Raw genomic sequence first — 22,866 nt, forward strand, 5'->3', positions numbered from 1 at the left:
ATACATAAAATATGAAATATCTATATGGTAGAATATACTAGGCACAATATTAAACCAAACTCATGATTGGAAAAATAATCACAATTTACAAAATTTCTATGGCTTAACACATACATTCAATTATATATAATGGATATAAATTCATTACCAGAGTTCCTTAATCTTAATCTAATATTGTAATAAGATACAAAATTGCATTTTTGTATAAACATGGAAGCTTAATTCAAGATGTATATAATAAGATGTATATAACAATACATACAAGTTATATACATATGCGAGAGTAACAAAATCTATTTTAATTACTTAACCATAATTTTCTTTAAAAATTTCATATCAGATAATTTTACCTTTTTAATTTTAATGTAATGAGTCGATATTAATGAAAATCACTCTTCTTAAGAAACCTCCAAAATTTCATAACAAAACAATTAAGAGAATAACAGTGGTTAATATGCAGTGTATCATGATCTTAAAAGGGTCAGAGTACAAGTCATAAACAACAACAACAACAAAATTATTCTCTTACAAAGAAGAAACAAACATGGATAAAAGTGCAGAACTTTTTTCAGTTAACAAAAGAAACTGGCAGTATTAATGAAACAAAGTAGTACTTGGAAAATATTATTCACTTGTATTAAAATAATGATACTTGTAGTAAAATAATGATAAGTAAATACAAAATGACTGTTACATACCCCATGACCCTGGCATTTAATAGCTGAGTTACAAAGTGTTTTATTGGCATATTCGGCCACAGCCCTGCAAGTTCCTCTAAGACAAAACTAAAATGTCAAAGAAGCAACAACAAAATGTCAAGTCAATGATAAGCAAATATATTTGGGAAAACAAAAGTCACTTCTATACACAAATGTGAATCTAGGTTCTACTACTTGTGATTATTCTAATAAAAGAACCTGGAGTGAATATCATGGTATTGTTTTATAAAATACCAAATGTCATACCTTCTCATAATTTTTGTGTTTAAAAATTGGAGTTAACTTTATTTCTTGACGAGTATGTATGTATGCTATATATTTATTAGCTTAAGTATCTCAAACATATTTTATTTCAATTATAATATATTATATATTTACTTAAGCATTGATGATGTAATGTGGATATACATTAAATATAATTTTTTTCCAGGCAGGCACTGTGCTGCTGAGCTATATCCCTGGTCCTCATTAAATACAATTTTAAAAAGGACCTACATTTAATGAGGATGGCTCAAAGAAGGTTTTATTTGCTTACTTCTCTGAAATCAATTGAACAATGTATAATCACAAAAGAGGATTAAGTACAGGTTGGATGAATTTTGAAAAACATGCAGTAATAACAACATTGAATATTCTAATTCTTTCCATGTATGTAGGTCTTCTATAAGCATTGCAAAGTTGAAGGTCATCTTGGATATCTGTCATTAGATCTTCCTAAGTTAAACTTTTCAATGTTACTGATGCCAAAGTATCTTCATGTTAAGGCTTTTTCTAAAAAGTTTTATTTATTTATGTTTTTTAGCTTTCGAGAAGCTAACATGATTTAACAGGTATAGGCACAAAGTTGCTGTAGTTTTGAATTGGGGAGGTCCAGCAAGACACCTTCCATGTTAACATGAGCTATGCTTTCATATAAACTACAGTCCACAGATTCTCACATATTGGTGCAATCCAGGTTGCAATGCAGGTTGTGGGTTGCTATTTTACTTACCATAATGTTGATAATATTCCTTCAGCTCATATTTGCAAATGTCACATTTGAGCAAAATATTGTATTTCTTTCAGATATACTCTGAGCAACAGATGGTTGGCATTTTATATGCCTTGATTTTGTTCTATATTATAATTCATATCATAATTGTTTTAAGGCAATATTTCCTAATATAGGATCATTCAGTAACTAATTTTTGGACTAATCACATATAAAGAAATCTCTCTCACACATACTCCCATCATATAAAGTATCAATTAAAATTTATATTCACCCGAGCATCTTCACACTTTAGACCATCAGGTGCTTGGCTTCTGTCACTCGCTCCAGGAGGTGCTGGTACTCTAAATTGTGCAGACACACATACGTGGCCTTTGAGGTAAGTGTACTGAACGTTGTAGATGTGTGTTGAGGTTTTTATTACTTCTGCACTTTTCCATTCACATACTACTTTTCCACAGATAACGTCACTGAAAATACAAATATAAAAACAGTCGCCTATTTGTTATTAAGGATGCAATGTGTTAGGTAAATAACAGTTCAAGCTATCAAGATATATCAAAACAGGGCTGGAGATTTAGCTCAGCAGCACAAGTACCCGCCTGGCAAGCACAAAGTTGTTAGTTCAATCCCTGGTGCCCAAATAACTAGGTAAATAAATAAATAAAATTTTAAAAAGATACATCAAAATGTTTCATAGATCTTATCACCAAAGTAACATACATCACCTGAAAAAGTATAAAACATGGATTTAGCTGTATTGGTACAGCTTTCATTTTTATTTAAGTGACACTGCAGAATATATCCATGCATACATATATGCTCAAATGCACGTGTATCGAACATGAATTAGACTTTTCTAAATACATACCTAAAAGAACATCCTCTCCCTTGACAGTTTCCAAAGTCATCATTTTGAAAATTTATTTCCATTGAACACAGATCTATACCTCCCTGAGCAACTATAAATGTAAATGAAGAGATTCCAGTCAGTCATCTGTTAAAAATAATTACAAACTTACAGTGTGGTAAATTACAATACGGTATTTAAACAATAATGCCCACTCAGCTATTATATGCTACTCAGTTTTTGCTCCCATGTACTGGCTGTATGTGAAGAAGTACTAGAAGTTATCCATTTGAAAATGGAAAATTGGTATCTTTGTGCAGAAATGATTGAGAAATCAGTCATTTTCCCCTCTGTTCTAATATTTCCCACTCTTTCCATAAATCATATTTCTAATTAATGTTCTATAGTTATTAGATATATTCTACTTCTTGATATCATTCAAAGTTGATTTGATTTATCATTTTATTTCCAAATTTGTATTTATAAAATAACTTAAATATGATCATAGTGTGAATTACTGATATTACAATAACCATAGCATAAAAATGAAACCCCAAATCTGGAAGTAGTGGCATGTGACTATGAGCCTAGCATTCTAAGAAGCTGAGGCAGGGGGATCACACATCTGAGTCCACCCTGAGCAACTTAGAGAGTCAGTGACACTGTATCTATAAAAAAGTGTAAAAATAGCTTAGGATATAGCTCAGTGCAAAAAACCCTCAGTTTAATCCTGAGTAGGAAAAAAATACACACAAAAAAACACAGAAAAAATACAATTATTACATTTTCCATGTATTTCCTCACAGAAAACATCTGTATCTCTGCATCTTCCTCTATAGCAGTATGCAGTGTTATTATTGCATGCTTCAAAATCATCAGCTTTTGCATCAGGTACACAAAACTCAGATGTTCCATTGCAAAATTCAGGAAAATCACATTGGTCTATGCTTCTCCTACACAGTTTCCCTCTTTCCATTATCTGTGAGAAAAAAATTATTAAAGAACTAACCAAAAATACTTTTTTAAAGTAAAAAGAACATTGTACTTCTATTTATCACTGCCATAATCATTAACTAAAACTATGAATTTATAAAAACTCTGGTGAAATAAATTGGGAACAATCCAAATATCCATCCACAGATAAATGGGTAGATAAATTACAAATTCAGTAATTTTTTTTTTGGTACCAGGGATTGAACTCATGACCAAGCACTGGCTAGGCAGGTGTTTGTGCTGCTGAGCTAAACCTAAATTCAATGGTATATTTTCAATTATAAAATTAATGGCATATTGATACATGTTGAAAGTTGGATGAACCTTAAAATGTCTGTGCTAAATTAAAGCCAATCACAAAAGGTCACATTTTATAGGAATCTGCATACAGGATATATCCAGAATAGGTATATTCACAGAGGCAAATGCAACTCGTGGTTGTTAGGGACAAATGGAGGGGCAAAGTGAGTCATCTCTTAATGAGCAAGGCTTCCTTTTGGAGCATTGAACATGTTTTGGAACTATATAGATGGTGACACAACGCTGTGAAAGTACTAACTGCCGTACTGGGTTGTTCACTTTAAAATGACATGTGAATTTAAACCCAGCAAAAAAAAAATTTTCCTAGTTAAAGAGCTTTGGATCTCATGAATAATTCCTTCCAGATAAATAGCAGATGTTTATGCTTAATGAAATTAGAATGCCCAGTGAACATCTTTTACATTTTTCCCTTTCAGAGCCTGCTATGGCCACCATTAGGGTATCCTCTATCTCATCCACCTGCTTCCAATTCTGGATGACCATTAGAACACTTCACAATGCTGAGAGTAGAAAAGGGACATTAATTTTTTCAAGTTCAACCAGGCTTTCTTCCATTGCCAAGCACTGAGATGGATGTTGGGAAACAGAAAGAAGATATCCTACTCCTCTGAAACGCTGTACACCATTAAACTCTTTGCTGAAAAAGCAAAGAGTTCCAATAAGTTGTTAATATCACAAATGTAGAAAGTTTGAGATTGGTGAGCAAAATGCAAATACACCCAGGTGATAGATATAAGGAAAATCCTGTTATTACTGTTGGAAACAAAGGTTCACTTGAGTGTAAAGCTACACGCATCTCTTTAGGCTAAGTACCATTTACCATACAGATACAGCTATTTAAATCCATAAAAAACAGTGTGTAGGACCTACTAAAATGTTTTAGAAATTGCACATGGAAATATCTAAGTACTCATTACATGCATGTTCATCACTGTTAAGTTTTAGCAAAGTGACTGGACTACTGTCTTTTCTATCTTGGAATTTGGGGTTGTGCCCCTCAAGCTTAAAATTTGTAAAAGAAAGGGGGGCACTAAATTTCTCAATTTTATACAACTTTTGTGGAAACTCACTTTTTTGAGAGTAGACAGAGAAGAAAATAGGGAATTTCCCACCCTAGTAGTAAATAATAATGAGAATCAAAATTAGTGCAAACTAACACAGTGCACTTTGTCATCACTTAGGTCCTCCTCAGCAACTTCACTGAATTTTCATTCTACCAAGTGTAGCAATTGTCACCATTTTAAACAACTGCCCTTTAAGATGTAGACAGATGGCAATGGACTGTGTGGAGAAGCCTTAGTGCTTAATCCCACTAACTCTGGAGAAAGAGTTCCAGGCAAGAGCTCTGTTGCAGGGAAAAGCTATAATACCGTCCATTTTTGAGGAGAAACCCCAGGCTGTTCCCACTATTCATCCAGCACGGAAACAACAGGCATCGTCCTTAATGGCTAGTTCACACTGTGGGAAACGAACACTTTCCCACGTTCCCCTTCAGTGTCTGCTACGCTACACGCTGACTCTTCCACATGACTTCTTACTAGTACTTTCAAAGTGAGAGTCGTTATTACTGTTTTCTGTTTTATCAGAACATTTTACATCGATTTGTATATATTGGGTGGTTTAAACGTAATTTTGTTATAAACTGCATATCATGAAAAGCTGCATACTGACAAGACCAAGGAGAATTCATAGCATTAAAATAATTTGAAATTAATCTTGCATGAAGATGGTTTTCAGTACAAATTGAAGCCACACAGTGAAAAGCAGAGCGAAAAAAATATAGGTTGAGACCTAGGGACATCCTTTGATCTGAAATCAATTGTGTGGGAGTTACCAGCAGAAGAGAGCAATTACTTTGAAAATAAATGAAATAATATTAATGCTATAAAGTATCATTAGTCCTATGTAGAGATCACTTCTTGACCTTATGGCTAAAATCAAGTGTTATCCCATATAAAATAATGCATATCCTCTAAGGACACTCATGGAATATTTTAAGGACATAAAGAAATATACATATGCTGTTAGCAATTAGCCAAAGACACTAAAGAAAAAATAAAACATTAATGTAAAGTATTTTAATATTTAAAAAGTGAAAAAATTCACAGTGATAAAAAGTTTTAAGAAATACAAAACGTGGTATTTTGGAAACTTACAGTGCAAGTTTGTGGATCACAGCATGGGCCGCTTCCACACATAGCATCTCCAATCAGTACACACTCTTTAGGCTTACAGCACTTTTTGTGTTTGCATATCTAACAGGAAACACAGTCATATTGAACATGAGAACTTTCCATCAAATAAATAATTTAATTTTCAAAATATAGCAAATCACATCTGTAAGTTAATTGTAATTACAGTACGATTATTGATTTTGGTACATATTTTTAATACTACTTTGTCTGATTTTAATACATTTTTCCTGATGGTGATCAAACTATTGATGATTCCATGGTCCAGAAATCTTAGTGCTAAAAATGTAACAAAATTGTTTCCAATCTTCTTCTTGTTCATAAATATATGTACAGAAATTTTAAACAATCTTTGCATTACAAATATTTTCCACATTATCATATCTTCTCATGATGCAATTTTGGAATATGATCATGCATTACCTAATGATTATTCAGTCAACAATGCAACACACATGGATTGCTTATTCTATAAAATTACAGTGGAGCTGAGAAATTTCCATTGCTTGGAGACCTTGTAGTGTAGTACACTACTCAAGTGTTGGCAGTGGTGCTGTAAACAAACCTACTGACTGCGGTGTACGAAAATACCACATGCCACCATACATAGTGCATAATACCTGATAATACAAATGAATATTATCTCTGGTTCACATATTTCTTGTACTATACTTTTAATCATTATTTTGGAATGTACTCTCATAAGAAAAAGTTTATCACAAATAGCATGCTATATAAAATTTGGTAGATGTGTCAAATTGGGGTTTCCAAATTAGAACAATATTTTTATTGTATATAATATTTCAAGGACATTTGTATCATGTATAGCTCTATAATTTCATATTCAAGATTAACTCTACAAGTTATTAAATACACACAAATATTAATAGTTCTTTATAATATACTCATCTTTTGTATCGGTAAGGTGATGTTTCACAGAATGACAGTTACATTTAAAAATTAGTAATACAGACAGGAAACAATGGTTACATTTTAAAGATTAATATTTTATTATTACTGTGTTAAAAGGTTTACTTTTGCTTTCCCTAGGCAGCAATGGAGATTCCCAACTTTAAGAAGATGTAAGTAAGGAGAGTATGTTGCAACCAGGTAATTATGCTACAGCTTTATACTGTCATGCTGTTGGACTATGAACATTTTCATTTATGACAATAACCAAGGATTAGAATTAATTCAATTCTGTAAAATGACTGATGTTCTAGGGCCAGGTAACTCTGTGATAGAAGGCATGACTAGTACGCACAAGACCCTGTTCCCTACTACTGTAACAAGGATACGGTAAAAATAAAAGAAGTTTCCACAGATTAAGGAAAAAAGAAAGAGATGAAGACATAAATGACATGTTTGATTATCTAATGAGATAATGCAGTCAATGGAGAGGAATTTTGGAGGAGGTATAGTTGAGGATCAACATTACTGACTACAAGCCAGGCATGGTGGCACACATCTGTAACCCCAGAATTGGAGAGGCTAGGAGGGGAGGTTGCTGCTGCTTTGAGAGCAGCCTGGATTACACAGTGAGTCCAAGGTCAGCCTGCACTACGAGGTGAGACCCTGTCTCAAAATGTGAGAAAAAATTACTGATTACTGATGTTTACAGTACAGAAAAGTGATACTGCTACTAACAGTTATATGGTAAAGAGATGATATTTTTATGCTACTTGCCCAGTATTTAAACTCGTCAAATTCTTCAAATTCAGTATTAGTTTATTACACATGTCAGTAATTTCTATCTTGGATACTTGACAAAATGATTTATGATTTAAGAAACTTCTTCCTTTTACACTGGATCAATGTATTTAAAAGTCTACAGAAGAAACATGTAAAAAATCTCTGAGTAAGCTATGCAGAGCTCACCTGTTCCACGCCACAATCGCATTGCTCTGCGGATTCCACAATTCCATTGCCACATGAGGCAGATTGTGCTTCATAAACCACTTTTGAAACTGTTTTATCCAGAAGGCATTCAAATTCAGGTTGTGAAACTATCTGCTTAAATTCATTCACACTGCAACTGCTAAAATACTTTGTCCCAATGGAATATCTAAAATTAAATGATATTTCTCAGATAAATAAAAACAAGTCAGTGGCAAAGTAGTAGTTTTTAATGCATGCTATGAATCCTGGGCTCTCTTTTAGAGAATAGCCAGGAATAAGAGGAATGCACTTTTTAAAATACTGTCACCTGGTATACCAAATGGACAGAAAGTAGAAATTTAAGTATTATGATCTAGAATATGTTAAAACACATTACAGCACTGTATGTGCTGAGGACTGTAATTAATTGTATGTAAGTGTGTCCCACTATTTCTTATTTTCAACATTATTGTCAACATCATTATTATAATCACCACTATAACCAGGCTCATTAAAATGGAAAATAATGGAAAATGTATATGGAAAACTGCAAGGATTAAAAAGATGATCAGTTGTGTTAATGAAAAATCATGATAATAAATTCACACTATATATTCTTTGGTAACAAAATTAATTAAATGAAATAATTCAGCAATAAGATATCACATCTATGATCCTTAGATTCTTTTTATATTTTTATTTTTTATTTATATTTCCATGTTAAAGGGTATGTAATAAATTCTGCTTAATGATTTAACAATCTCCATTTTTAAGGAATAATTCAAAATAATAAAAGGATAATTTTTCGTAAACAGTTAAGAGAAAGACACCAGTGTGATCTCAAAATAAAGCTAGATACTTTAACATAGACTTCGTACAAATGAATTTCTTTACATCAGCACATTGGGTCTTCAAAATAAGGCAATAATGACTCATTATTAACATTTAATACCAGAGCAATGTTCTAAATTCCCCAAATATCACAATATTCATCTTTTGTAGCAAATATTTTCAGTTTAGAATAAACCATACAATTAGTTCTTAGGTCTCTTTACCTTCTTTTATTGGTTTTCATAACCCTGAAGAGTTTTATAAGTATAGGTCAGTTGGTAGACTGTCCTTCAGTTTGGCTATGATGTTTTCTTATGATTAGACACAAGTTATCACTGATACCACCACAGGAGTATCACTGCATTTACCCATTGCAACCTAAAGAGTATAGTATGATTTCAGTTTGTTCTATTATTGACAGAAACTACTTTGATCAGTTGATTAAGGTGTGTTTGCCAGTCTTCACTGTAAAATTACTTTTTATCCTTTTTCAGTTAGTAATTATTTGGAAAGGAGTGGTTTGGTTTTATGTAAATACTGCATTATTAATTACATTTAAATTTATCCATTCATGTTTTTATACCAGTGTATACTCATAACTTCCTACTTTATTTAATGGGTTATAAGTACTGTCAATATTATTTTTGATGGTCAAATTTTCTCAGCTTTTGATTAGAGGAGTCTCTACAAACTGGATTTTTGCCCTTGAAAAATCTTCATAATTCTTTGAGCAGCTCCTTATTTTAGAAACAAGATGTTCCAGGATCATTTATGTTTTCATTGCCTTGACTGAAGATGCTGACATTTCTCCAGAGAACTCTTGCTAGAGAAGAGAATTTAAAACCGCAGTCTGGACCAGAAGAGTGTTCATTGTTATCAGATTTCACAGGACAGGGACCCAGGCTGAGCTAGCATTGTAACAAATGTTAAGAGTTGCTTCACCATCACTTTCAACTCTTGTCCTCATATTATCTTCCTTTCTGCTCCTTTATATCACAGTTTTACCCTCAATTATTCAGGTGATATATATGAGAAACAATCCAAGCTTCATTGTTAGGCACATGTTTTCATTTGAAAACATCTTTCTGAAAGATCTGTATATAGTTTTATTCTCACTGATGTGCTCATGCCACACACAGGTTAGAGTACATGACTGCTGTGATCTGGACTTACACAACCAACTGTACAGAACAATTCCAGTGGACGACTGGGAATATCTCAGATTTATCACTCCTCAGTGTATTTCCCCATTATTCTGCTTCCAGAAATTAATAGTCTTTGCAATATCTGTTACTGATTTGTCATAATTTCCTTCCTTCCTTCCTTCCTTCCTTCCTTCCTTCCTTCCTTCCTTCCTTCCTTCTTTCCTTTCTCCCTCCCTCCCTCCCTCCCTCCCTCCCTCCCTTCCTTCCTTCTTTCCTTTTTTTTGACACAGGGTCTTGCTATTTAGTTTAGGCTGACTTCAAACCCTGCATAGCCCAGGCTGACCTCAAACTTGCAGTGATATTCCTGCCTCAGCTTCCCTAGTGCTGGTATTACAAGCATGTGTCACCATGCCTGGCCTTCATGGTACTTTTAACTTCAGCATATTTCACTTTCTTTTCCAAGTGCTTAAACTACTATTCTTTATGAGGATATTTCTTTTGCACAATTCATATTCTAATCCTGAAGTCTTTACCACGTCTCTATAAATAGCAGAAAGTCATCAACATCCAGTTTTAATCTATACTTAAACCTGAAATATAGAAATAGTAAGCCTATTTCTACATCAGTTATTTTAATAAGTCTTAAATAATACATACTTAATATATTCTTACAGAAGTTATATTACAAAAGGTTATGCATCAATGAATACTATCACATTTCCCAAGAGAAGACACATTTACAATAATTGTAAAACCTTACATTGCGTCAGGATTCATTATGCATGTAGTCCCTGGACAGTGACAGTTATAGATGTTATCATATGTTAATCCCAGATTAATCGCAATCAACTGCACCAGAATGACTGAAAATGCCTCTATAGTTATTGTCTTTGAATACTAAAACAACAAAAAACAAAAAGCAAAAGTTGTCTTAGTTATTCCTTCATCCCATCAATTTCATCAAACAATTCTGGCCATATTAATAAATGAATTTACAAATTATGAAACTAGCTTGCCACAGTTAAATAATTTCTTAAGAATATCGAAAGAAGTAGGTGACTCTACTTGAGTGACAGCACTTTTACTCCAAATGAAAAAATAAGATTAATATCATCATTTTGTAGGAAATTTTAAACTGGTTACTATTAAACAACAATAGAAAAAATAACTAATGTTGGTGGACATGAGGGGAATATGATATAAACTATTGTGAGGTGTTGGTGGAATTTAAGAGTGGTACAACTGGCTGAAAATTAGTAGAATGATCTTTCCAAACAATACATATAAAGCTATCATGTGATTCAGCAATCCCACTCCTGGTTACATCCAAAGTAATTAAACTCAAAACTTTGAAGAGTCATCTGCACACTCATGTTGGCAGCATTATTTATAGTAGCCAAATGACAGAAATATCCTAAATATTCATCAATAGGTAAATAACAGAAACACAACACATTACCAAAAGTTGAATAGTATTTACCTATGAAAAGGAGGGGAATCATATTACATATTAAAACATGGATGGACCATGAATATATTACATTAAATGATACCATTCACAAAAAACCAAATACTGTATAATTTTACTTATAGGAGATAGCTGAGTCTGTCAAATTTATAGAAAAAAGTACAATGGTTATTCTTGGGGGCTGGAAGGATGAACGAAATAGGAATTCTTTAATAGACATGGTTTTACTTTGTAAGTTCAAACGTTCTTAAGAGTCCCCATCAAAGCAACCTGAGTTACGAAACACGAAGTATACACAGTTAAGAGTGGTTACAATAGTAAATACTATCACGTTTCTAAAATCCTAATAAGCACTCATTAAATAGTATAATATTTGAATTTTAAAATCTAAAAATGAACACTTTTTCTGTGATGTGTATTCCAATGTTTAAAATTGGGTGATATTACTCACGAAGACATGGCAACAAAATGCGTACCAAGGCAATTCCTGCAGAGAACTTTGGATTGCAGGCCATTCCGTGATATGTTGCTCCCACATTAACAGGATGGGCTTTATAACTAAATCATGTAATTTTTTTTGGTGAAGAAACACATATTAGGTTATTAACAGCTTAATAATTTTTGAGTCAAATAAATAAAGCTATGTGTTCTTTAAAACAAAATTATTACATATGAAGTTTTAGGATTTAAATTTCCATCTTATCTTTTATCCTTCCAAGTGGAAAGGATAAACAATCCAAAAACTATATAAAGGCTGTTAAAATCAAAGCATATAGTTTAATAGTTACATGTTTCATCATGATAGAAATGTTAGAAGGTAATAAGAGACAGCAGAGTTGTCCATCTCAGTCATTTTCTACTTTAATATTTCAAGTTTCATTATTTGTACCCACATAATGTATGCAATCTTTGCATCCCATGAACTAATTTATACTTCATGTCATGTTTAAATGATGATTTCAAGTGAATTTCCCTAAGTACGTATTCTCTTGTGGGAGTAACAGCTTACTATGATTAATTAGTGTCTTATATTGTTATATTTATTTAGTGTTTTGCCAATACAATACCCATACGAACTTTTTAGGAGACGATCTTATCACTACACACAATAAGATTTGTACATAATTTTGGTAGCTAATATATGAAATCTGTCAATGTGAAGGAAGTGCTTACATTAGTAGGTATGCCATATCATGGGACCTTTGAAACAAAACATTTTGTTTCCATGACAAAAATCTTTGTAATATATCATCGGCATCCTCATTAGTTGAAATCTTATTTTGATCTGACCAGGCCTCCAAAGAAGATAGCAAAATCTTCATTTTAAGCTGAGAAAACATCTGACAACAGAAGTTACATGTATAGCATTTTGAAAAACAAAAATCATACTACAGGATTATATACACATGACCTTTATATATTCAGCTTACTATTTTTGAAGATAAATCTATTCATGATGAAACTTTTTGGTAGAATTATATACTGTTTTTAAAATTTTTTGTCTTTTTTGTTTTTATCAGTACCAGGGATCGCACTCACGACTGCGTGCTTGCAAGGCCTGAGCTAAATCCCCAGCTCCTGTTTTTAAACTTTCTTTTGTACCTGGAATCGAACTCATGACTTCATGCTTATTAGTCAAGGCACTGTGCCAGTGAAAGTGCCATTTAAATAAATAATATTGCTGTATTAATGTTTTTTAGATAAATATGAAACAAATACTTACAGTGTTCATAAGATGAAAGATAAAAACAATTTTTTCAGCTGCCAATGTCATATCAGAGCCCATATACTCATACTGAAAGACAAGTTTTATTTTTAATCATAGATGCAATTGTCTAAATTACATTTTAAATAGGTTTGAATATAAATCAATGCAATGAGGCAAAAGTGGATTTAGATTCATCAAGTGCTTCCTTAAGTCGTGGGAATAATGCCAAGGATTTTCTATATTAATCACTAATATTAAGATGACATTGTTGTGTTGACTTTCATTATATGCATAGAAACTAAAGGCCTATTGGTTTAAGTACAAGTGTAAAAAAATCTTTAAACAACTAAACATATTTTATCATTTATACTGCCATCATTTGTTACCATTCCAGTAACATAACACAGTGATACACCTTCACTGAAAAATCTACTTCCAAATATAGACTCTGAGTATTGTAATAATGAATAATTTCAAGAATATGTCCTTATTTTGAAGGAAAAATTGTATTTCCTCTGAAATATTATTTCTAATTCTCTACAAACACATTTCTAAATGAAATGAAAATGTCAAGAAGGACAATTTAGGATTTTCAATAATCTCTAGATAGTCTGCTACGGACTCCTCACAGAAAATATCTTTTGTCTGATACAGACAAAAGAAATGTTATCTGCCTAACTTCTGAAGTTTGGATCTATTGGAAAATGTTTTCTATTTTGGTACTTCTCTGCATATAATTTTCCCCAAGAAACCATATTGTGCATTTTCTCGACGTAGCATGTGTGGTATGAGTGACCATACTATTAATTATAAACTCATGCAAATTCTCAATGATAATAAACAAATCAGTGTTTTGAACTTGCTGTAAAGGCTTTTCTAGACTGATACTATATACGATGTCCCAAAGCCAAATGAATCTTCTTTTCAGTGATTCTTCCTATTTTAAAGTACAACACTCAAACAGTTTACAAAACATATATTATTAGATATAACATTTAATAAACATCACCAATTGAATAGGGTTATTTTAAAGCAGGAATATTTTACCATGCATTAAGGTGGATTCAGCAAAAGCAGAAGCTAGAAATGATCCAGTAGATTATAGTGTGATACAATCTTTCTGTACATTATTTTCAAAAATGAATATACTGGAATTTAAACACAAACTGAAAAATATAATAAAATATATCAATAACACATACCAAACCTTTGTCCAGAATGATTTGTATTTTCAGCGTCCTGGTTGACAGTTCATCAAGTGGCTGTTTCTATGAAATAAAGAATATGAATAAAAACATTTCATAATTCTGAAATACCATGTATTATATATTAATGGACCTCCCAGAGGTACTCTGGTATTTGTTAAATATATTCTTTTTATATACTGCATGAGTATTCCTTTTCAGTTATTAATCTTATTTGAGAATAGATGCAGTTCTTGGTGACTTTTGCTTTAGTTAGGCTATAAAATCTAGTGCTATTTGACTTAATTATGATTATCATGAAGGATACAGGACCACAGTTTAAGAAAAACCACTTAAACAGTTGTTGTATCCTGTTTTGTTTTGTTCTTGTTTGTTTTAGAGCACTGGGGCCTAGGACTGAACTCACATTGAACTGCATAACATGTTTTGTAAAACAGAGTCTTACTAAATCACTAAGTTGCCAGGTTGGGCTTGAACACACAAGCCCCTACTTCAGCTTCCCAGAATGCTGGGATTATAGGCATGCACTAACTGAACTGGTTTTTTCCACATCATTTTTATTAGGGCATATTGGTTATACAGATTCATTTGTCTTATTTTGGCAGATTCTTCTTTTAACATATTTTTATTATTTTATCCCATAGACACAGAGTTATAGACTAGAAATAACTTTGCCTATTTCAAACATGACATTATTTTTCAAATTTGAGTATTTCTTTGAAAAATGTATTCCATTCTGCAGCTTTATAAGGACAAATTTTGTATCACCTCAAAACTTAAATAATTGTCACAAATTTGCTTTTAACCTCATATTTGCTCTCTGTTCTTAATGAAATTCTGTCATTTTTATCATTTAAATTGATTTTAATATCTTTCTTGTCAATTTGTAATTGCTCTTTACTTTCTTGGTATGATTTCCAGGATTTTATCTTATAAACTTTTATCCAGTTAGGCATGGAAGCACACACCTATTTTTTAAAAATTTACTTAAAGAAAATAAAACAGAAAAAGGGTAGAAGTAATACATAATTTCAAAAAAATAAACACTAAGAAATCACTAGTTGATAAATTACATATTGTCCTCTTAGAAATGGTTGTTCAAGTTACAAAAGTAAAGCATACAAAGTGGACATTCAAACAGTGAGACTGCAAACAGTTCTGTTCAACAACCCAACAAAAACTTAATAATATGGTCATCTATCTTACACACTTAAACACACATGCAGTTAATATCCTTTAGAGCACTTTCTTTTCCTTTCTTTTTTACAATAACAATTGCACATTTTGGGTTTTATTACTCCTACATTTGTTATTATTTTTTATACTAGAGACACAATGTGATATTTATAAATATGATTCTTATTTAACTAATGAGGATAGCCTCAAGTTGTCTCCATTTGTCTATGAAGGCCTCAAGGTCATCCTTTTTTATAGCTAAGTTGTATTCTGTCGTATAAAAATACCATATCTTGGAGAGGAAAAAAAATGGCGGCTTGCTAGGGGATCGGGCGGAGAGTCTCTCCGGAGAAATCATATTAGAAGCTAGAATATGACAACTTGGAGAGGGCCAGACAAATGGATATCGATTCTTATTAACCAAGACAGTGCAGCGGGAGGATTTAAAGTCGTGCTGAGACTGTGAAGGCTGATAACAGGAGGCTGCAAATCCCGCGCCTTTAAATCAACAAACTGACCCGTGGACCCAACAGGAAAAGCTGGGTCGGCTTTTGGTGACTGCTGGAAACTGAGACCTGGGACCCCAAGAAGCAGCCAGGACTGCCCCACTGCACCAGAGGAGATTGTGAAAGGCTCTGGAGCTCCGAAGCCGAACGCTGTGCAGATTTCTGATCGTTCCGTGCTGTGCCGGGAGCATGGGAAAGGTGGGCGGCCTAGTGTGCAGTGGCCCCGGGAGAAGGACCTGAGCCAAACCCTGGTGAGAACTAGGGGCCCCGCGGTTGCTGGGGTTGGCCAGAGAACATCTTGGAACTGGGCAGTGCCCACCACCACGGGGACATCAATAACACAGAGAGTCTGGCGGCAGACATCTTAGAGTTGGGCAGAACCTACAGCTCGGTGACATCACCGAGTCCCCCTGTAGGGAGGTCTGGTGGAAGACATCTTGAAATTGGGCAGAACCTGAGTACATGCTGGCTTCAGCGTCATACAGAGAACTAGTGGGAGACATCTTGGATTTGGGCAGACCTGCTCTTCTGGTGCTCCTGTAACAGAGAGGTCTGGAAGAGAACAGCTGGGATTTGGGCAAAACCCTGTGCCATAGTGACATTAGTCAGCTGCTTCTGTACAAAGAGAACTGGCAGGAGCTACTGGGGCTAAACCAAGCCTCTGCTTGGGGTCCAATAAGCAGATACAAAATAGTCACAACTCAGTGAAATCCAGAAAGTACAGCCTAATCTACGGATTGACTGGCACAGAGGCTGGAGACTAGCCTGTACCGCACCTGCATCCCAGCCTACCCCAGATAACAGCAACTTGGGGAGGACAGCAAAAAATCAAGTCAGCATGCTTCTGAAAGGCCCTAAGCAATTCGGAGAGGGCCAGAGACCCCCAGGACACTCCAGTCTGAAAGAAACCAGAAACATGACAAGAGATAAAAATAAAAAAAATCTCCAGCTGCCCAAAATGAGAAAATAAGCCCAGAAGTAAACACTGAACAGAACAAGCACAGTAACCATCCATTGCTCGACACAGCATCAGCCAAAATTAAAAAATACCTCCATGATCTCATAGATGAATTTAAAGCTGTACTCCTGATCCAAGTGAGGCAAGATATAAAGAGATTAATTAAAGAAATGACAAGCCCTGCCCAAGCAAACACAGATGGAAGAACTGAGGAAATCAGAAATGAAAGAGAAACTTCTGAAGAAGAATTTAAACATAACATAGAATACATGAAACAGATCCAAAGAGAATAACAGGAAACTAAAAACTCCATTGAACACTGGCAAAATGCCTTGACGGAAACTAAAGACAGCCTTCTGAAACTTGAAGAGAGATTTATGGCATATGATCGTGAAAGAAAAAGCCTCTTAAAAATAACAAGGAACCAGAAAGAAACAATTCAAAAACTAGAAGATGACAAAAAGATACATAACTTAAGAATAAAGAATGTGAGTGAGGAAGCAGGAGCAACCAAAAATGAAATACAAAGAATATTCACAGATATATTAAAGCAAAATTTCCCATGTATAGCAAAAAGAAATGATATCCAGATAAAAGAGGCATACAGAACACCAGCTACCTACAACCAAAACAGATCTACGCCTAGACATATAATAATCAAGAAATCCACCAAAAGAACAGAATATTAAAAGCAGCCAGAGAAAAGATGCAGATTACCTACAACGGGAAAATGATCAAAATAACAGCAGACTTATCAACACAAACTCTTAAGTCAAGAAGTGGGTGGGGAGAAATATTCAAAGTCCTGAAAGAAAATAATATGCAACCAAAGCTCATATACCCGTCAAAATTCTCTCTCAAAATTAATGGAGAAATAAGATACTTCCAAGACAAGGAGGAACTGTGGGAGTTCGTGGCCACCAATCCAACCCTACAGAGAGTGCTGAAGGACATTACAGAGAAAGAGAGGAAGATACCAGGATTCCAGCAACAGTGGCAGAGAGGCCTCAATGAACGGGGCAGACAGTGGAATGAGGGAATAAGGTAGACAAATTATAGCTGAAAAGTGGAGTAGCAGACATGAGGCAGAGACGGTAAGCTATAGTCTTTAGTACAGGCAGCTCTAAAACATTATAAAAAAAGGCAGAGGTCATTGTTAATGGTGTATAAGGATTTAAAAGACACAGTAGTCTTATTGCCATAATTAGTTTGAATTTAATTTGTTCTGGTCTGTCCACTCATGTCAGATATGAGGGCACAGACATCTTGACCCAAAAATAGCAGGTTATACCATGGTAACTATCCTTACTTTCCTATTAACTTAAACTGAAATCCTGTGTTACTTACATTGTCTTACTATGACTGATCTTAATTGAATCTGAATCATAAGACTATGGGTTTGCCTTGGCTGATTTTATTTGAATTTGGTATGCTTGTTAGCATCAACCCTAAAAGTAGAGGCAACTACTCTGAAGATGACAAGATGTAAAGGATATCCATACTGGTATTAACTAGTAACAGCTCTCAAATCCTACAATGCTGTCAAAGTTAAGTTTTTATAAAAATAGGTGATATTATGTTTAACTATAATAAGCCAGTGTTTTGGAAAAATCTATTGAAAATAACAAGAGAAAACATAGTAACTACGGAAGATCATCTATATTGTAGTCTTATATGTCTTATCCTTTGCATGTTTTTCTAAGAAATTGTTTTACTGTCTTGCTATGACTTGGTTTTCCCTATAATACAGAGAGGATAGATATATATATGTAGAAATTCACACATGGATTTTTAAAAAAATTATTTACGGGAACAGATTATATAATGCAAGATGTAATGAACAGATACTCTGAGGAAGAGACACTAAGAAACCCAAGGCTAATTTTGTAGCATTATGATATAAATTCTAGCAATACTATTGTTTGCTGATTAGAATGACATTAGACTGGTTTCTTGAGTTCAATTTCAGCATATGTAGAGATGGGGACAGCTATCACAAAGAGAATGAGAGATGCGATGGTAGTTATTATTGTCTTCCCTAATTTGGAACTTGAGGACCTAAAAAGCCTTCATCATCCTGTAATGATTTGATTAGTTCTATAACATGCAATAAGTATATAAAGTGGGTGAAGATGGGGACAACTATTTGTAAGAAACTAGAGACAGATAGACAGTGAAGATCTCCAGTGGACTTGCTTTGAAATCTGTATTTCTTTAAATTGTTTTTTAAAATGTTTTGTTCTGTTTTGATATGTTTAATCTTACCCTCTTTGAGATGTAAAATAAATGTGTAGGACTGATAACCATATTACTGAGCTTTTGTTCGATCATAGAGCAGAACGGTTTGTAGTGTCACTTTTTGAATGTCATTCTAAATACTTTAATTCTATAACCTGAACAGCTATTTCTAAGATGACAATGTGTAACTTATCAACCAGCAATTTCTTACCGTTTGTTTTTCTGTAATTTTGTATTATTTCTACCCTTTTTTTTTATCTCCATGCATTTTTTGTTTCCTATTCTTTAAATAAAAAAAATACCATATCTTTTTCATTCACTCTGTGGTTGATGGGCATCTTGGTTGTTTCCAAGATGTAGCTATTACAAATTGTGCTGCTATGAACATGGGTGCACATATGTCACTGTGACATGACCTTTTCAGTTTTTCTGGGAAAATACTCAGGAGAAGAACAGCTGGATTAAAGGGAATTTCCAATCTTAGTCTTCTGAGAAATCTCCATAGTGATTTCCATAGTGGCTGTACCAGTCTACATCCCCACCAACAGTGGAGCAGTCTTCTTTTTCCTCTAGAGCCTCACCAACATTTGTTATCTGATGGCAGCTATTCTTTCCAGAGTGAGATGAAATCTCAGTGGTGTTTTAATTTGCATTTCTCAAATGACGAGTGATGGTGAACATTTATTCATGTATTTATTTGCCATTTATGTATTTTCATCTGAGAACTGTGAGCACATACCTATAATCCCAGCACTTAGGAGGCTGAGGCAGGAGGACTGCTGTTGAGTTTGAGGCCAGTTTGGGCTACATAATGGGTTCAAGGTCAGCCTCGACTACATAGTAAGATCCTGTCTCAAAAAATACACTTCTATCTAGTTGCAAAATTTTGATTATCATATATATTAACATCAAGAATTCAAGAACTGTGGGAGCAATGAAACCCAAAATGTGTAATAGTCACTGTACAAAAGAGAGGAAAAGAAAGTGCTCTAAACTATATAACTGCATGTATATTTAAAAGTATAAGATAGAAAATGATATCACAGAGTTTTATTGGATCATTGAACAGAACTGTTTGCAGTATCATTGTTGGAATGTCCACTCTACAAGCTTTAATTTTGTGACTTGAACAATTATTTCTAAGATGGCAATATGTAATCCATTAACTAGTGATTTCCTACTGCGCATTGTTTTATTCTGTAAACCTGTATAACTTGTACCCCTTCACTGTTTTTTTTTCTTTCTTTTCTTTTCTCCTTAAATAAAAATTAAAAAAAAAAAAGAATTCTAACTGGGAGTGGTAGCAAACACCTGTAATCCTAGCATCCAGGAAGCTGAGGCAGGAGAAGTGCCCCGAGATCCAGCCCAGACTGGGCTTCATGCCAAGTTTCAGGCAGTCTGAACTACATAGTAAGAACCTGTATCAGATGAAAAAAATGAAAATAAAAAAGAACTGTTACCTTTCTGTTATTTTTTGTAATATTTAAAATATTTTTTTCATAGGTCTAAAATGTTATCAATAATCATTTGGTTTTCTTCACCTTACTTTGGGTATCCTCAAAATTTAACTCACTTTGTCATATCTAGGTCTTTCATATTAAATGATTTCAACATATTTTAGTATGTCTTCACATGATTAATAAATCATTTCAACATCTGTGGCTACTTCTGGGGCTTATGAAATGTGGTTTCCATAATGGTGACTTTTCAGAATTGATTTCTGGGAAAATTCTGCTACCAATGTAGTTAGATGTTTTTCTAGGTCACTGATTTTATTTCTTCCTTTAAAGCTTTTTGATCCAACTTCTTGAAGAAACAACCTGGTTTGCAATACCTAGTGTGATCCATTTAACTTAGTGACACTAAATTCAGCGTACTGTGCCCATTCTATTGTGAAAAGTTGAGTACAGCTGATCTGAAGACATGGAATTGGGGGTCTCACATGGTACAAGTTCTGAGAAACTGACATGAAATGTGAGGGGAAAATCCCACACTCAACGTCATGCAGTGAGTTACAGTCAAAGTGCACCTGAAACAAAAATACCACGAAAAATTACTTTTAAGCTATGTGTGTATACAGATATGTAAATAGAAATGACTTTTATGCTTATACTTGTGTTCCATTCCCAAATATTTCATTATATAAATGTACATATTCAAAATTTCAAAACATATAACCTCTGAAGCATCTTTGGTTCCAAGAATTCTGATAAGTGAGGCTTACTGTGTGGGATATTTGTGATTGGCACCTCCATTTCATACTTTCCAAAAGAAAAAAATTTATTATTTGCTATCTAGGAAAGAAAATATCTATTAACCAAGGATATTTAATTTTACAAATATTGGTACACTTTATTTTCACCAAGTTTCTTCCTTGGTACACCTCTGTACCCACTGCTAGCATATTTGGGTTCAGTAACACTTCAAAGTAGAAACTTTTTCCTATCGCTCAGCTGAAGTGTCAGCTAATGTTTTGGCTTTTCAGAAGGGAAGTCAGTTACGTATGTTTTCTTCAGCTTCCACTGCTGTGAATCCTGTTTTGTTTGTTGTATGTTTATGTCATTTAAAAATTTATTATTTTCATGTTTGTTTGTGGATGAGTTAAGGAGTAGGGGTAGATGGATGTGCCACTATGTTTTTAATACATACATTTTTTATTGTTTATTATTTTCAGTTTGGGATTCTAAGTTTCAACTAAAGTTCTAAGATGCTTATTGTGTATCTACATGTTTTCTGTAATTTCATTACTGTAAAACATATCTATAATGAGTTTTTATGTATTTTATTTATATTTTCTGTTCTTTTAGAAAATGTTAGAGTATATTAAAGATATTGAATTGAGGTGTATATATTTGTAAAAATATGTGCCCATCAATATATATCTAACTGAACTGTTAACATAAATATGTCAAATATGCTGAAAAATAGTTACTGAGTTTTCCTGTGAAAGAAAGAAGAGGCATAATACGAACCTATGCTCCAGCACCTCCATCTGCTGCCCTTTAATTAGTTAGTAGTGACATCTGCTGCCCTTTAATTAATTAGCAGTGTGTTTCACACCAATATTTGGCAATAATTTTGGCCTTGTGTTCTTTTTCAGTTTTCAAATATTTCATCTTTTAATAGATACGCTAACCAATAGGATTTTATTAAAATGGTAAATGTAACAACTGATTTTAAAACTATATTAACTATTTTTTATTTAAAGAAAGAAAGAAAAAAATTTTAAAAAGAATAAAGTAGAAAAAAGAAAAAAGTAGAACACAGAATTAAAAAAATTAACATCATAAAATGGCTAGTTCATACATCACATACTGTCATTTTAACAATAGTTGTTAAAGTTACAAAATCAAAGCATAAAAAGTGGCTAGACACTCAAACATTGACAGTGCACACTCTTTTGTTCAGTGATCTAACAAAAATTTAGTAATATGGTCATCTATCTTACACATTATACATACTATTATTATCTTTTAGAGCACTTTCTTCCCTTTCACTTTTACAATATCTATTATACTTTTTGCATCTCATTATTCTGTCAGTTCTTATTGTCTTTTACACTAGAGAGCCAATGTGATATTTACTAATGTGAGTCTTTATTTCACAAATGATATTCTCAAGTTGTCTCCATTTACCTATAAAGGCCTCAAGATTAGTACTCCACTGTATAAAAATACAACAGTTTTT

General features: G+C 33.4%; 1 protein-coding gene across 7 annotated transcripts in view; it reads right to left on the minus strand.

Moving 5' to 3' along the window:
- Positions 1–22,866, minus strand: part of LOC100735607 (A disintegrin and metallopeptidase domain 3-like) — a 117,354-nt gene that overhangs the window by 49,163 nt on the left and 45,325 nt on the right. For 5 of the 7 annotated variants that reach the window (XR_010044593.1, XR_010044592.1, XR_010044595.1 and 2 more), the window contains 11 exons: positions 14,299–14,364; positions 13,112–13,183; positions 12,562–12,728; positions 11,865–11,946; positions 10,681–10,817; positions 7,945–8,131; positions 6,031–6,129; positions 3,344–3,539; positions 2,582–2,672; positions 1,985–2,180; positions 699–785 (listed from right to left, as the gene is read on the minus strand). Coding sequence is in view for 2 of the 7 variants with exons in the window: in XM_013144678.3 (XP_013000132.1) it covers positions 699–785; positions 1,985–2,180; positions 2,582–2,672; positions 3,344–3,539; positions 6,031–6,129; positions 7,945–8,131; positions 10,681–10,817; positions 11,865–11,946; positions 12,562–12,728; positions 13,112–13,183; positions 14,299–14,364 (1,380 nt within the window). In the remaining 5 variants the exon portion in view is untranslated. The remainder of the gene's footprint in view (positions 1–698; positions 786–1,984; positions 2,181–2,581; positions 2,673–3,343; positions 3,540–6,030; positions 6,130–7,944; positions 8,132–10,680; positions 10,818–11,864; positions 11,947–12,561; positions 12,729–13,111; positions 13,184–14,298; positions 14,365–22,866) is intronic. The other 2 variants (XR_010044594.1, XM_023561972.2) reach the window with 1 other exon arrangement.

The sequence above is a fragment of the Cavia porcellus genome, unplaced genomic scaffold, assembly GCF_034190915.1.
Source record: "Cavia porcellus strain 051 isolate PalLab524CR breed Dunkin Hartley unplaced genomic scaffold, mCavPor4.1 scaffold_29, whole genome shotgun sequence".
In the NCBI taxonomy this organism is placed as follows: domain Eukaryota; kingdom Metazoa; phylum Chordata; class Mammalia; order Rodentia; family Caviidae; genus Cavia; species Cavia porcellus.